This window comes from Cupressus sempervirens, chromosome 6 (assembly GCF_028749045.1).
Source record: "Cupressus sempervirens isolate cs-2001-9-10 chromosome 6, ASM2874904v1, whole genome shotgun sequence".
In the NCBI taxonomy this organism is placed as follows: Eukaryota; Viridiplantae; Streptophyta; class Pinopsida; order Cupressales; family Cupressaceae; genus Cupressus; species Cupressus sempervirens.
The window spans coordinates 137,461,546-137,478,666 of NC_143123.1; the positions used below are offsets into that span (position 1 = coordinate 137,461,546).

The 17,121-nt window shown below is 36.2% G+C and overlaps 1 protein-coding gene across 1 annotated transcript in view; it reads right to left on the bottom strand.

The window, feature by feature from the left end:
• Positions 1-11,726, bottom strand: part of TBL12 (trichome birefringence-like protein (DUF828)) — a 62,077-nt gene extending 50,351 nt beyond the window's left edge. Inside the window, exons 1-2 of the mRNA XM_089787114.1 lie at positions 10,935-11,726; positions 8,180-8,320 (exon numbers count right to left, since the gene is read on the bottom strand). Of these exons, the coding sequence (XP_089643240.1) occupies positions 8,180-8,320; positions 10,935-11,536 (743 nt within the window). The 5' untranslated portion in view covers positions 11,537-11,726. The remainder of the gene's footprint in view (positions 1-8,179; positions 8,321-10,934) is intronic.
• Positions 11,727-17,121: the final 5,395 nt, after the last annotated feature.

The following is a 17,121-nucleotide window of genomic DNA, read 5'->3' on the forward strand; positions in this document are numbered from 1 at the left end:
ATATCTATTCACAGATCAATGTGTTCAATCTTTTTAACAAAGATGACTACTATTGTAGAAGCATATGATGAAGGATAATGAATGTCTCAAGTTCACAACTTATTGAATCGCCAACCCACACTCTGAATTTCCATCTGCAAGCTTGGGATCCGTTATTTGAATAGTCAACTTTATACCAACAGGATGCCTTATCATTCTGAACCTTAACCTTGAGCCAAAACTAGATTCTAATGCTTAACTAAAATGGGCTTTGAACTTTGAACCCTTCGAACTAAACCTTCGAATTTGTGAACTAACGAACTGCATCTCTGAACTAGAAATGAATCGCCAAACCCAAGCCACTAAATTGCACATATGAACTTCTTAGAATAAACCATGAGCCTACATGACAAAGTTGAACCATTTCGAACCACTCTGAAATGCTTCAAATCGTGGTTCGAAGTAGTTCAAGATTCCACACTGGAAGTTTAAATACTGGGTCCATATCGGGTACCAACACCTTCAAAATCAAATGTTACTAGGTGGACTGTGCTCTCCGTTCAAGGGTAACTTATGTAACCTTGTCTGTACAATCGCTCAGCTATTTGCATAGCATGATGAGGCCTCAAACCTAGGGCACTCAAAGCAACCTGAGCAAATTTACAATATTCAAACCGCAGGGACGACTTTTGCGTTCTTCCTTTTGTGAAACATCTACAACCTTGGCTGAGCCAGAATCAATCACCAATTTCTGAAAGACTTTGCATATTTCTTGGTTAAATACTTTGTTCCGATCCCATAATAACTGAAGCTGATAACCACTCTTGTTAATATGTGGTTGAACAATCCAAAATGGCTCTGGTTTAAAATGTGGTAATTTCCAGATGTCATTGTACACAAAACCCAAGCATTGGTGTTTGACAGGGCCCATAAGAAATAACGCCAAAGTCGAGATTTCAATATTTGCCTTGAAAATAATGTGTCTGAAATCGTGTAAATGCAACTCCAACCTTTAGATCAATCTCTTGACATGCATCAACAGCTTAGTGCTTCATTTTTATTTGGTTCAACAATATTATTCATGGCTTTACTTATGTCTTTCTCTGTTATTGCAGAAAACCGCGCATGAAAACTTGCAGACCCAGTCCCCTCTGCAGCATATTGAGAGTGCAATCTATTACTTTGAAACATATATTCTTGCCCTCTTAATTTTGTTGCCTTGTGTTGATCTGCCTTCAAGTTGTTAGGCTTTATAGAAGGAACTAGGCTCTGATACCATGTAAAGTTTCTGCATATCCTGCTTGTAAATCAAACTGAAGTATAACCTATAAAGTGTTGGAGATGGTTTTGATCAATTGCAAATGGATATTAGTCCTTTACAATATGATAATTCTACAATAAAGTATGTTCTGCTACTAATTCGAATGAGACAAAGAATGCTAATGAACAAACTTCTTTGTACTTGTGTGTTCATTATCCACATTTCTATCTCATATATATAAGGTAACCAAAGGGCATGTCCCTTGCAGGGACATGACCCTATCTAGGTCGGCCCTATAATATAACTCTCATTATCAGTGCTCAATGAAGAATATGATTTGTAAAGACATTAACTAACTTTAGTTAAGGTTATCTTTAATAATCACTATCCCTAAAGAGACGCCGATAATGCCTATAAAGGAAGATATATATATTTAATGCTAGATCAGATCTGTGTGATCTGTACAATAAGATCAGCATGATAATTGAAGTTACAGTTTTAACAAGGGAGCCACAGCATCCTCTTTTAGGACTCTCCAACTCTTTAGATTTATTTTGACATTATGAGTTATAAGCTCAAGCATATTCCTCTTGCCACCCATCGATAAAAGAAGCCTAAAAATCACACCAGGAGCCTAGCCCACAAAATCAGCTAGAAAACCACCTTATAACATTAACCCAAGCAGGAAAAACACTTGCAATCTGTGTAGTTATCATGAAATAGCAGGGGTTACCTTAATCATAATTTATTAGACTAGCAGCAGACCACCAATAAGGGTCTTGGAAAAAGCAAGAAAATTAGGTGACATAACCACTTAGGCAATGAAGCAAATCATACTTAATATTGCCTTCAACTTGAGGCGGAAGGGGGTCATTCCTTTGCCATCTGAGCACATTTCTCCTTATGGTGCCAATGTTCGCAAAGGAATTTGCCAGAGCATTTTCTTCCCTAAAGATATAGTATACAGAGATATCTTTAAAAGAGCTAATTAAGAGTAGTTAATCATTTATTAAGGTCTCAATAGACCCAGTAGGTGAGTCTTTTTCAAACACTGTCATATGTTGATTAGGTCATCTTCAATCCACACTTTTTTATAACCCTGAGAATCAGCAAGTTTAACGTCATAATGTGAAGCAGTGGTTCCAACATGGTGATTGGTCTAAATTCTTAAAGGGAGTGCCACCACTGACAGAAGTCTTCAGGATTCTTCTCTCTGTTAATGTTTGATAGCTTTTGTCGGATAAGCATATGTATAATTATATGTGATATAATTGTGTTATAAATATATGAGATAGGAAATTAATATAATAAATATATATATATATATATATATATATATATGATTAAATAAATATATGATTATATTAATTATCTAATTAACAAATAGACATGTCCATTCGTCTATTCATTTACCTATTCTCAATATATATCTAAAGAGGATGTTGCTTTTGGAAAACACATACCAAATATCATGGCAGTGTTAATACATTTGCAGCAGATCCTAGAAAATCAACATGGTATCAGAGCCAAATTGCAAATGTAAAAATGGATCATTGAAAATATGCTAAATCACACAGGATGTAATCATGTTCACCCTACAATATCTATCTATCATGGTAGATACAAAGGATATTATTATAAGATTTCGTACATATATCAGGAGGTTCATATATGTTCAAAACTGTCAGCAATCGCAGGGAAACAAGAGAAACGATAATTACAAGTACTCTAAAGGGGTATGCTGGTAAAATGTCCCAAATCAAAGCCGATGCTTGTGGCTTATTTAGATAAATTTCTTGCAAACACGCAGTCCCATTAAATGCAATGGTTAAGGTTATCTTCATCGTGAAGGTTTTGAAAATATTTATGAATATACAAAGAGTAACATTGATAAATTTTTGGAGGAATCCCTAGGCTTAAAATAAATCAAATGGCTTATTTATAATGGAAAAATGGAGCAGCAACTCTGACAGGGGTTGCACAGAAGAATGACTAAACGAGGAAATTAGATCAAGTCTGCAAATTGAGGATTCAAAAGATAAGAGGAAAGTTGGAGACAGAATAGATGGTGCGACGATAGCCATATAAAGGTACTATTATGAAATCAATGAAGAATGTTAGTTCCTGTTGAAAGAACATATTTAGCAGAGATATCCATGACAAGTAGAATTATATAATTTAGTAATAACCACCACCGACTGAAAGAAGGAGAGGAGAATTCGATGATTTCATGATATGCATGCATATGAGGGTAGATGGAGCTTGATGACTAAAGTTTGTCTTCCCACTTGCACCAGTGGCATGCTTATTTTATTTTTTGCACCTGTCTCTCCCTCACTATGCATCCATGGAGAATGCAGACAAATGTGTAGAGAAGGGGGTCCCACAAAGGACGGGAACAAATAATAATGATCGAAGGTAATTGGATAGGTGGATGTTAAGTAATCAAATCACGTCAGCGCACAAAATCAGAAATTTATGTGCTAAAGTCTTATAGTACGAGGGGTCCGTTAAAGACGTGGGTCCCTAATCCCACCAAGGTAAGTTTGTTGATATTTGAAGTTTTTCTTTGATATTATGGTTGAATAAGATATGTTTATTTCATGTGATGTATTATTTGAGATTATGAAGTCAACAAATATACATATATGAACTCCATATATGCAAATGTAATATGACACTAAATATATGGTGATTATATATATATATATATATCACATCGATAAACATATAGTTATCATTAGTTATGTTTTACATATCTTAATTTATAAATGAGAACTTAGTTATATGTAGTTTATAAATATTGAACTTCTAAGGATAATATGTCACCTTAGGGGAAGTCATATATAGAAATTAAGTATTGTGTTATCTTAATTCTATTATTGAAAATAAAGAGAGATGTTATAATGTTATTGTTAGTAAACGACATGAGTTAAATTACTAACATTCTTATTTATATTTCTATATGCACTATTAGAGCTATTTGCCTTGATCTTTTCCTTTGAGAGTGTTATTGTAGGAAAAAGAGGGAGATTGAGAGGGAGACTGACATTTCATTAGAAGCAACCTTGAAAAAGAGGGAGCGAGATAGAGGATATGATTCAATCAACCTTCAGTGATCTCAATCATATTGATCTAAAGGGAGTAAACCACGTTGTGATGGATTCTCTAGTGATTAATAAGTTATAACAGTCAAGAGGACTGTGATTCATGAATATACCTTATGACTGTGATTTTAATGGGCCTACCCCCTGTGTACATCATGAAGAAGTGACGACTTCCAAATGATGTCACTTGTATTTGGAGAAGTTGTTGTAAGGTGACGATCTTACAATAACTTGTATTATGAGATCAAATAAATTGAGTAAATAGTGAATGTCTTGCATCTCAACATTCTCGGAAACCATTACTCGGAGTATTTGGTGAATATCTTTGATATTCTGGGAGGCTAATACTCTTGATATCATATGTGATATCAAACCTTATTTTGAGTAATTGGTGAATATCTTATGATATTCTAGGAGACCAATACTCGTGATGTCAAATGTGATATCACACCTTATTTGAGTACTTGATGGATATCGAATGTCAATATTCTGGGAGGTCAATGCTCTTGATATCAGATGTGATATCAAAACCTTTTGAGTACTTGGTGAATATCATTGATATTATGGGAGGCCAATACTCATGATGCTGAATGCAATATCGTATGGTGGAAAACTTTTGAAGTACCTAATGAGATATCCTTAAAATTTTGTAATACTACCAGTGGTGTAATATTTGTCTTTTGTTCATCCTCCCTAGCTAAGAGGGAGTGTTAATGTTTGATAGCTTTTGTCGGATAAGCATATGTATAATTATATGAGATATAATTGTGTTATAAATATATGAGATAAGAAATTAATATAATAAATATTATATATATATATATATGATTATATTAATTATCTAATTAACAAATAGACATGTCCCTTCGTCTATTCACTTACCTATTCTCAATATATATCTAAAGAGGATGTTGCATTTGGAAAACACATACCAAATATCATGGCAGTGTTAATACATTTGCAGCAGATTCTAGAAAATCAACACTCCCCCACAGCCAGAAAGCCCCAGATTTGCTTCGGCCGCCCTATCAAGTTCATTTTGATCCAACCTGGAGGAGAAAGACACTAAGCAATGTTATCACTAAAAGTTTTAGATTTCCTGATTGGTCAAGAGATATCATAGTCCAGGCCCCAATTCTAAGCAACTTGAAGATCATAATCAACCAACACCAGATTAGAGAAGTTAAGACTCAAAAATACCAATTGGAGATTTTCCTTGATAGCATGGCTGATTTTATATGAAACAACTGAAGATCTTAATAAGGAATCTATAAACTTTTAGTTGTTCCTTTCCTTCTACAAACCCCAAGACACATTAGGGATAATAAAAGACCAAAGGAAGGCAAGAAAAGTATTATGTGACCAGGCAAATGATTGACTCCATAAGTCACTCAAAGAAGAGGAGAAGACCCAATGTAGGTTCTAAAGGCCAAAAACATTAATCCAAACATCCCACACAAGGAACAACCCGAAAGGAGATGATAAGCACTCTTTGAATCCTAAAAAGAAAGGAGACATCAATTAAACAAGGAAAATCCTTTGATACAAAGGTTGTTAACATGATTAAAAAAAAATTAATATAAGAAGCCCAAAAAAATAGTAACCTTGGGAATAAATTTAGAGTTCCACATCAAAGCCCAGATTAGAGGAGGGGAGATGGGTTGAACAAGAAGAGAGCAAGCAGGAGCAACAGAGAACCTCCCAGAAGGCAAAGGCCAACAAACAACCCAATCAAGAGCAAGAGAGACAGGAATGTGTGTGCTCCAATATAGATTGGAGGTCAAAAAGGCCCAAATCCACAGAGGATAGATCCTTCCATTTGCCATTTTAATATAGTCAATTATCTTTCCTCTGAAAAAGCCTCATGCAAGTATCCTTAAAGGAACAAACATTTGGCAGCTCAATAAGGAAGCAGTGGCCCAATCAGCAGATATTCCAAAACCTAATAAGCCTTCCATTCTTAAAGGTTTATCCAAGACATTCCAAAACCTAATGAGCCTTCCATTCTTAAAGGCCCATCCAAGACATTCCAAAACCTAATGAGCCTTCCATTCTTAAAGGCCCATCCAAGACCTTTAGATATCACAAATTTGGACTTGAGTACATAATTGCACAAAGGCAAACTAGAAAGATGATTTTGTGATTCCAAAAACTGGTTGGAAATAGAAGGGTTGCAAAAGTATTTGCTAAGCATAATCTCATCCCATTCATGACTTTTGGAAAAGAGCCTCCATAGTTGTTTAGCCAACAAAACAAAATTGAACTCTCTTAACTTTCTAATGCTAGACCACCAAAAAATTTAGGTTTCCCAAATTAATCTTATGCTAGAACATGGATTTTATCTTTCCCTTCTGTTCCTAACCATAAGAACTGTTTCTAGATGTCCCCGAAGCCCCATGTTCCCAGGACGGGGATGCCTCTAGGACGCAGGTTATCTTGCAACCATGATCAGGATGTCCGGAGACAGCCAGGCATCTCTAGAGCTTCTAGAGGACACCTAGGTGTACCTCAAGCGTCTTGAAGATGTCTAGAAGACTTCCGTTCCCATACATCTCAAAAGTTTTTTTAAATTTCTTTTTCTTTTGCTTTTTGGGGTTTGGGTTGTGAATGCAAATTAAATTTATATCAGATTGATCTATTATATATCTTTCTAATGTCAGAATTCCAAGCTCACATATCTTTGTTTCTTATTGCAGATTATGATCAGAATAAAGAGGTCTTGATATCTGTTGATGCAAAGTGAATATAATTCAATATTTAAAAACACTGAACAAATAAGTCTGATTGTTGAACTCTGGAAGGGAAGAACATTTGTTGTTTTCTATTTCTTCTTTACCCGATCAGAATTGGATATTAATATGATTTGAAAAGGTGGCACATGTTGAGTGGGTGCATCTCCTCAAGCCGGAGACATATCCGCTCGACATATAAACACTCATAATCATCAATTAGTATAGCAACCACAAATATTACCAATTGGGGTTGTTAATGATTTGCCCAAGCAAACTCATATAAAGATTGCCGATCTGCAAGATGGTAACTATAATCAAATCTGTGAAATGCTTACATAGATTCCAATCATGTGATCATTACCTGATCACTTAATAAGATGAACATGAAAGGAGTAACAACAGATCGTCAATATACTTGAAATAAGATGACAGATATGAGGGTATCATATGATGATCTGCAATATATATATATGTGTGCGTGCGTGTGTGTGTGTATAATTTCAAGATAAACAAAAGAATAATTAAAAGTATATGTATGCATATATATATATATGGCAGATCAAGTTATATCATCCAGTTTATCTGATCAAAAGCTATTCATCAACAAGAGTCCATCCCTAATTAGACTGTAAGAGACTTGCTTACAAAAAGAGTCCAGCAGAACAGCGATTTAGACATTGATTTTGCTATTTACTATTTTCTGAAAATTGAATGATTTTGTGAGCAAGATGAAAAAGAATTTGGTGTAAAGGACATCATGATAAAGATACCTAATACAAAAAATACAAGAATCTAAGGGCTTGAATATAGATCAATCATAAAGATATCTACAAAAAAAATATATAAAGAAATCTAAGAGCTTGAATATAGTCTAAACTGTAACTAGAATTTTCTGCTTATGCTGCTGTTACAGCCTAAAAAGATATAAAGGAGAACAGATAAAAAATTATTTCAATGAATGATAATTATAAAAAATTAATTAAATGTATCTAATAATTGACTAGCTAATGGTTTCTGAGTTTCAAAATACTTTAACATCAACTATAATTCTGCTGCACAAAAGGGAAAAATATATTCAGAAAGGAAACAAGCAAGCTCACCAGTGTCCTGTGTTAAAAATGAATACATCATAGTAGTTTGTGACATTGATCCAATCATCTGCAGGAATGTCTACATCAACTCTGTAAATTCCTTTAACTCCCAGTGTGACTGAATGTATTCTTGCACTTACAGGCTGCCACCTTTAAATAATCAGTAATATTCCAGTAAGCATAAAGTTAACAATATAGTCTAAAGTCTGAATAAATCTTTTCTAAAAGCAATTCAAAAACAGATACAATCACAAATATTTCTGAGGACTTGCTATAAATACAAAAACCAAGCTTTGTTCATCTCATTCCTCTGGGCTTTAATATAGTTGACATCAATTATCATACTTAAAATCTATATTTCATTTCAGAGAGAAATACCAATGTTAAAGCTCTATCCAATATATTTTGACCAAAATATAGCAACCATAACAAGGATTCATATGAGTTTATATATTATTGTAATGAAAAGATGTATAAAGGCTTTCCCCTACTTCTCCGGATCAAATTACAGGTTATTAGCAAGTTTTCATTCCTTGATTTTTGAGGGCAGAGAAGACTCCCAAATTTATACAAACCTAATCTAATGCTACTATGTTCAGGAAACACCTGTAGCATCACATAAACTGGATAAACAAGTCTACGTCTAACTCAAATATTGCACCACACATTCCAAGGCTATAAAATACCCATTCAAGGAATAGCTAATAATTACTCTTGGTTAGTCATACAGAAATGCATCCAATAACACAGCATCACTTCAGGACTAAGGAACAACCGGACATGCTCATTATTAGAAGTATGAAACATGAAGTTAAGAGTAAATTCTTAATGGAAAATGTATATACAGAATTGCATGAAATAAAAGCATCCTGGGATGCAATCATCAGGGACATCAATTCCTAACATATAAAGCTGATGAGGAAGCCATGGAAGAGTTCCTAACATCAAAACTTAAAAATCTACAACCATTAATGAAGAAACTACTAAAATGTATATAACCCAAAATCCTATCCAGAGATTTTTGATGAACAAGACTAACTCTTCTGTTTCTTGGGCAACATTAACATATAAATGGGCTTTGGAATAGTGTGCGGGTAGAGAAAATTGATAATCAAGGCCTACTAGGCCCGTGATGGCCATTTGTTGACTATCGATAAGCAGTATATATATTTGTTAAACAGAACTAGAGCTTGAAATAGAATTCGATCCATACAATTGCAAAAAGGTGACTTTGTACAGATCAATGCAGCACCTGAGAAAACATAAAAAGGCATCTACAATCAGGGTAGCTAATGAAAATAGATAAAGGCTGTTGAAAATCCTGGAACAAACAAGGATATTTCCCTCTGATCTTATGTCAACTTAGGCATCTACAGAAAATATGTTCTATAGTCTGTGTTTTATACAGAGCAAAACCTTAAGATCAATTCCTGGTGCTGAATTTGATGCTTTTTCATTATTCTCAATTGACAGAAATGCATCCAAGATTGACAAGAGGTAAGCAAAGCTCATATAACTGATGGTAATAAAGACAGTCTCATTAAATGTACGAATAATTGGAATCTGGAGATAATATTGAGAATAGAATGCCAACTTTGGCCATGAAGATGTGATCCAAAGATCTGAATGATTTTCCTAGAGATATTGTCCCTATTGTAGTGTTCTTTGGGTCAGGTCCAGTGGAAAGAATATGCTATTATTACTATTTTACCTTGAGAATAGAAAGATCAATTGTATTTAGGAGGGAAAATTGGAAAACGAAGCTCGCACTTTCCAGTGTGGATTGGGAAATTTCGAAATATATCTTTGCTATATGGCAAATTCTATAGAGTACAATTCTTCTGATAAGTTCCCTCTAACATATAAAGTGGTAGTTATAGATTTATACTCCTGAAAGATTGTAGCATAGGAGAAAATTTAACCTGCCACAAGAACATTTTACCGCAAATCAGGGGTTCACTATAAGGACTAATTATGTTGGCAAAAATGACCAGAAGTAAAGAAATATTAGATGAAGAATAAGAGACAGAGAAAGGCATTCTATTGATATCTCCTACTAACTAAAGTAAATTACTGTTGGCCCAACACGTACATCGTGGGGTAAGTTCTACACTCACTCTCTCAGATAAGCGAGTGTCGACTACACCAAGTCAGGAGAGGCAGCTCAACCATCGATCAGGTTCGTTCTCATCAAATCATCTAGTTCAAGACCTACATAGAGGTTTAGTTTCAATGCCCACCCACAGCAGAAAAAAGATTCACTCAATAATCAGGAGTACTAGATTAAAGTAAGGAAATCAAGGGCCTCTAGGTCCTGTAGAAAAGAACCCTCGGAGCTGAACAAGTGTCTGATGAAAACAAAATTACTAGCCATCGAGAGCATAACAACAAAGGTAAATCCCAAGCAGATTTCCCTGATGTAACCTACATACCTAATAAGCCTGCACGTTTATTTACCGAAAGACATTCCCAGGAATGTTTAATTTAATTTAATTTAGATATGAATGCCCTCTGGCGGCCAACAATGGCCGATGCAAAATTGAAAAAAAAATACATTAATCCAAAATGTACAGGAGGTATAAATGAATCTTCAAAAAATAACGCGTAAAACGTAGTGTTACATATAACAAGATCATAGTTTCTGAAAACGCAATTGCAATAAGATCGTCAAGCATCAGATATAATGCATGAAAACTTAAACCGCTGGCTAGCAACCACTCTCGTCAAATTTTAAAACCAAGAAAAGATGAGGTAGTAGACGTACTCATATCTAGCAAGAAGAACGGCTCGATGATACCCAACAGTAACATTGTAATTTGGAAAATAAGCCCCTTTCCATGCACCCTTCCTTTTCCATTTCCTAACTCCTCCATCTGCTGTTCTAAGAATGCAGAGAAACGACACCATAAAATTCTCATTGAGCGAATCCCCAATGAATCCAATCTTCATATTCCTAACAGAACTCAGAAACAAATGTGGACTAATCTGCGATAATTCACAGCTATTGGGAACCCACTTCCAACCAAATATTTTATCCATATTGGATTTTTTGTTTTTTATACAGTTCCAAGCATTTCTCTGAAATGGGCAGTCTTCATCATACAAATATTTTCTCTTGTCGTCATAAACCCAGGTGCCTTCTTCATATTTACAGAAATTGGGCATTTTGATACATGATTTGTTAACAGTATCAGCTGCGATAAAATGATCATGCGATGCGCGGTTGAGCAAGGGGAGGGAGGCATAAAAAGAAGGGTACGAAAATATGAAGAGAAGAAACAGACAGCAAACAAGGATTAAGGAGAAGGAAGATACAGTCACAAATGAGGAATGTGATTGTAAATGCTTGGAACGCGCAGAGACCATGGCAGCCAAGTAGAACAATTAGAATTGCTCACAATTTGTCAACATTAAAATTTTGAATTCTTCAGGTTTTCTCAAATGAAAATCGGATCGCACTTTAAGATCCGTTAAAGTGAAAGTTGAGCCATTTTAACACTTTGCAACTTGAAGCACATTGAAAGTTGGGAGGATTAATATGTCGATTTGTATGAATAAATGAATAAGAGATTTTAATCAGGTTTACAAAGCTAGTCCATGGGACCCTAAGTTAGCGCACATTCCAAAAAGGAGGAAGAGAATCTAAATAAGTTGTAATCTCGTGATTAACTTGTTTCTTCGTAGGTGATAATCTGATTTGTGATTTTATCTAACTGTTTTTCTTCAAATATGTATCTATAATACAAGGACTGATATGATATGATATGATAGATTTTAATGACGTCCACGAGACTAAAGTAGTCTATGGGACCCATGCAATCACCCTCTCAAGTCAGGAGCGAAACTAGTCAGTTGTAAAGTTTTGGTTAACTTGTCTCTCCTTCTCTAAAGTTTGGTAATCAAATCCGCCGCTCTCTTCACTTGATCTTCCTCGAATAAATAGTTGAAGTCCTTGTTCTGTAGTATTTTTGTATAACCAGATCTGATGTCATTGTAAGCTAGGCAGTCTTTGACAAAGTGTTGCTCTGTCTCAACTATTCCCATATTACAAAATAAACATGTTCTGTCTGCCCACTCTTCCTTTGGAACTTGCCACCGACTAGTTTCACATCGCAACTGATGTGAACTAGTTCGAAGTTGTGCCATCAAAATTTTTGCTTTCCAGTTAATAGGTGTTCTTATATGGGCTTTTTCATCATGACTAGAAGTGGGATTAAATTCTTTAATGTAATAAGATTTTTTCCACCCTATGCGTCTTGTCCACAGAATATTGCAAAATTTTTCATTGACAAACTTTTTTATTTCTATAATGTTATCCATGCAAGTTTGGATGTCGATATCCCATTTTCGCATCCATTTGTCATTTTGCTTCATCCATGTGTTTTTCCGCCTCACAAGTTTTTCCTCTATGATCAACTTGGGCCAATGATGTGTTTCTAGCCCTTGGGTTTTCTTTAAGTAGCTTATCATCTGGACCAAAGCAACAGCTTCTAATGGAAAGGAACCCACCTCCACCAAAAGGATCTCATACGGAACTGTGGTCTTGACTTTAAGATTGCATGTGATGAAGTGTTTTTGAATTCTTTCTACTTGCCGCCATTTCTGTTCGGACATACTACCTCCCCACACTTCACATTCATATAGAATAACTGGAGTGACCAGCAAACCAAAAAGAGTTTTCATGGTCGTCCAATCCCATAATCCTGCGTTCCTACACTTGTTTTGTAAAGAGTATAACGCCTTCTAGCCCCCTTGGATCCTTTTTGATCTGCAAGTATCCCAATTGAGTTTGTTATGAAAATCGATGCCCAAGTATTTGTACTCTTCCACAATCTCAAGTGGTCTATTTTCAAATAGAAACTCGTCTTGTATGCTCCTATTCTTCTTCAGTGAGAAGATCATAACTTTGGTTTTGCTAGTGTTAACTTGCATTCCTACTTCATGACAAAAAATTTCTAGTGTTGTCAAGTGCTCTTTCAAACCTTTAGCTATTCTAGCAAGAATTATGAGATCATCTGCATATAAGAGCAATCTTATCACAAAGTGGGCCAGCTGCACCCCCTCACCATTGGTCTTGTTTATTCACTCTTCTAACTTGTCAATATAGAGCCCGAACAATGTTGGAGATAGCGGACACCCTTGCTTAACTCCGATGTTGCTATCAAAATTTTCTGATAGCCCTTCTGTCGTTCTGATTTTAGCTTTGACCTGCTCATATAATCTGTAAATCGCTGACCTAAGTTCTTTAGGAACTTCCAACTCTTCCATTCTATCCCATAATTTATTACGTGGCACTGTGTCGAATGCTTTTTTTAAGTCCATGAAACAACAAAAAGCCTCGTTCCCCGGAGTGTCCTAAACTTTCTCAATCAAGTGTCTAAGAGTGATGCCATGATCTATAGTAGAGTGTTTTGGTCTAAAGCCTGCTTGCCCTATTGCACGTTTGCCTTCCGTTTCAGCCCAGTTGCTGATTTTTTGTTCTACCAAGCTACCAAATAACTTGCCAAATAGTGGATTGATCATGATGGTTCGGTAATTAGAAGGATTATTTATATCTCCACTTTTGTGGAGTGGGATCACCACACTTGTTGTCCATTTTATAGGGAAACTTTCTCTATTGACACTGTTGAAAATTTTAGTGATGTGTGGTGTGAGGGTTTCAGCACCCCATTTTAAGTATTCAGCTTGAAGCCCATCTATATCTTGCGCTTTACCGGCAGCTAACCTCCTTATGCCTTGGATAATATCTTTTTCGCTGAATAACTCTCCTGTAGTCTCTGTTTCCATGGTTCTACATTCTCCTAGATCACACTCGTAGAGAGTCTTGGCATATTCCAGCCATTTGGTTCCTATTATGTTGTTCTCTATCTGAGTTTTTCTCTGCTGAAGTTCTTTCCAAAACTTTCTGAGGTTGTTTTTACCAAGATTAATCAACTCGATTCTTCTCTTGTTTACATACTCTCCTTTCTTCTTTTTAATCAGCTGATCATACTCCTTTCTACTTTCTTTATTTATGTTCTTTTTCCAATTTCTTTTTGCTGTTTTGCATTCCTCATCAAACCACGGATTGGCCGGAAAAGTGTTCTTGGCTTCTCTTGTGGCCCTAGATCTTTTACACTCCTCCAGTGCTTTAATGATAGTAAGAACAAGATTATCCTTGTCCATGAAATGATGTTTATCAGACTCAGGATGGTTTCTTGGAAACCTAGACAGCCACAAAAGAGAGTTTTGGAAGGTAGCATGGTTTTCTTGTGTCATTAAAACTTTGCCAATCGGAATCATCTTCCTCTTTTGTAAAGGTTTTGGGACAATATGTTGATCTTTAAAGTGAGTGGCCACCCTTATCAAGATGGGGTTATGATCAGATTTTAGCTCCATGGGGCAGTTCTCTATCTCAAAGTTAATTATCTTTGCAACATATTCTTGCAAGCATATTACATAGTCAACAACACTTTGTCCATTGTATCTTTTGCATGTGATTCCACTTGATTTAGGCCACTTTTCCAAACCATTACATATGACCATCTTATATAGGCAACATAAACCTAGTAATTCCGCACCAAAATGATTAATCTTTCCCATGCTATCCTGTGAAGATCTTTCCCATTTTTGTGTCCCTTCTTCTTCAAGCCAAATTGGGTCTCTGCTTTCATTGTATTGTATTAACACAAAAGAAGAGGAGGGATGTGAAATCACTCTACTAGGGTTTTGCATTGCAGTTTTTTTTTTTTTTTGAATTTATCTCTAGTTTTGCACTTGTCGTGTCATGTTAATTGTGGGAGCATTAGGGTTTTTACTATGGCTCCAACTAACTTTAGCCCAGTAGGTGATACTAGTGTTGGAGTTGTTGTGATGGATGCTCATGGTGCCTCTCTGAATAAATGGTCATGAAAGTTTGTTCTGGAAGTGTTTCACGAGGTAAGAACTCCCCTGATATTGTTCTTAACATTCAAGAGTTTGATGATGCATCTAGCTAGTTAGATAAGCATACCTTGATAGGATATTTTGTAGGTCAGACTCCTCTTGAAAGCATGCTCAAAGAATGGGTTGCCAAGACCTAGACTCCTCGTGGAGTCCGGCTCAAGGGCATTCAAAACCTTACCAAGGTTTTTTTTGTTTTGATTTGCTAACCCTTCCCAAGCCGATGAGGGAGCTCTGGTTAGTTAGGTCTTCACTACTAGTTTTCTAGCGGTGGTCTCATGATTTCTCTCTCAAATGACAAGAAACTAAAAGTCCAGACGAGTTTTCAACTCTCCCTTCACCTTGCTAAAAGTTTATCCATGTTATTGCTCAAACCCTTGGCAAAGTGGTTTGCATGGAGCCAGAGTACTCTAATGTGTGTCCTTAAAGGAGCGTTTGTGTTGAAGTGGACCTCTCCTGTGATCTTAAAGGAACCGTCAACATTCAGGTCAAAGCACACACCTTCGCTTAGAAGATGCTTTATTTGAACCTATTGAACACCTATTATTAGTGTCAATCAATTGAACACAAGATCAAGGACTACCCTTTGGTCATGCCTCACAAACGAGCTCGTGTCAAAGAGACCTAGGTCAAGCCTGCTAAAAATGCCAAAAAAGATGAGTAAACAACTATAGTGTGCAAGGGTAAGAGTTCCTTTCTATTCAACCAACAAGGGTCCTCCTCTGCCTAATCTTCGTTGGAGATTATTCTTGTTACCTCTACATTGCGCCAATCAAACCAATGGTCTCACCACACATTTCAAACCCTGTTCACCAGGGGATGGCTTCGTTTGTGAGTGGTTCTCGACCCACATGGGTCTGCACTCTACAAGCGGTCTCCATGATTATCCCACTTAGGTCTTAGCCCTTATGATGCTCTCATAGCCCAAATGGTCATGGAGAAGAACCATATGGTAGTTCAGAGAAGAGGAGAATCATCTCTTGTGGTGATTCTTCTCCTACCTTCACCTCCAATTCGTTTTTGCATAATAATTTCTCCTCGCTTGGGGACGAGGATGACATGCAAGAATTGTTTCCATTAATTTCTCTCATGGAATGTGTGGGGTCTTAGAGACCTCCCTCACAAATATTATGTGTGAGATGCTAGACGTCGACTTGGTATCCTGGACATCCTTTGTCTACAGGAAGTTAAGATTTCAAGATTTTCACTCAACATTATGTGTCGTGTTATTTGGCCAGACAACACAATTTTTTCTTCCCAGCATGAAGCTGATCAAGGTAGTGTAGTTACTCTCCTTTCACCTTGTTTATTGGCATCTATTATTTCTCATGGTTCTGACCATGTGCACAGGATTGTGTGGATTTTGTTGTCCTTACATAATCATTCTTTTGGGGTAGCTAATGTTTATGCTCCCAATGATGTTGTTGAGCGATCCAAGCTTTGTCATTGGATGGTGGATTGATTGCTACTTGCCACCTGGGTTGTTTGTGGGGACTTCAATATGGTTGAGCTGACTTCTGATAAAGAAGGTATTATGTCATTTCGGTGGACAAATAGAGAGAGAAGTCTGGTACTATATGTGCAATAAATTAGGTCTTTTTAATCTCAATGGCCATTGCCATCATTCTAGTGGAATTGGCATACTTGGTCTAATTTTAGAGCTGACTCTGATGGGATTTTTCAAAGGCTTGACAATGTGATGATATATGTACAATATTTTTTATCTTTTTCTAAAGAAAGGGAACTACCTGTCATTCCTTTGTTGGATGTGACTTTGTCAAATCATTTTCTCATTATATTTACTGTCACCTGGCAAACATCTTAGAGGCATCCTTCCAAATTTCTCAACGCGTCATTATTGAGCCATGAACCCACTATGGCTCACATATTGCATGTTTGGAATTTAGAGCCTTGGCCCTGCACCCATTTTAGGTGGATTCAACGGTGCAATGATGCTATCACTCATATGGCAAGATTTCTTTGGATCTATGGTAGGCAACTTGCCCTGTACCGCAGATAATCCTATGAAG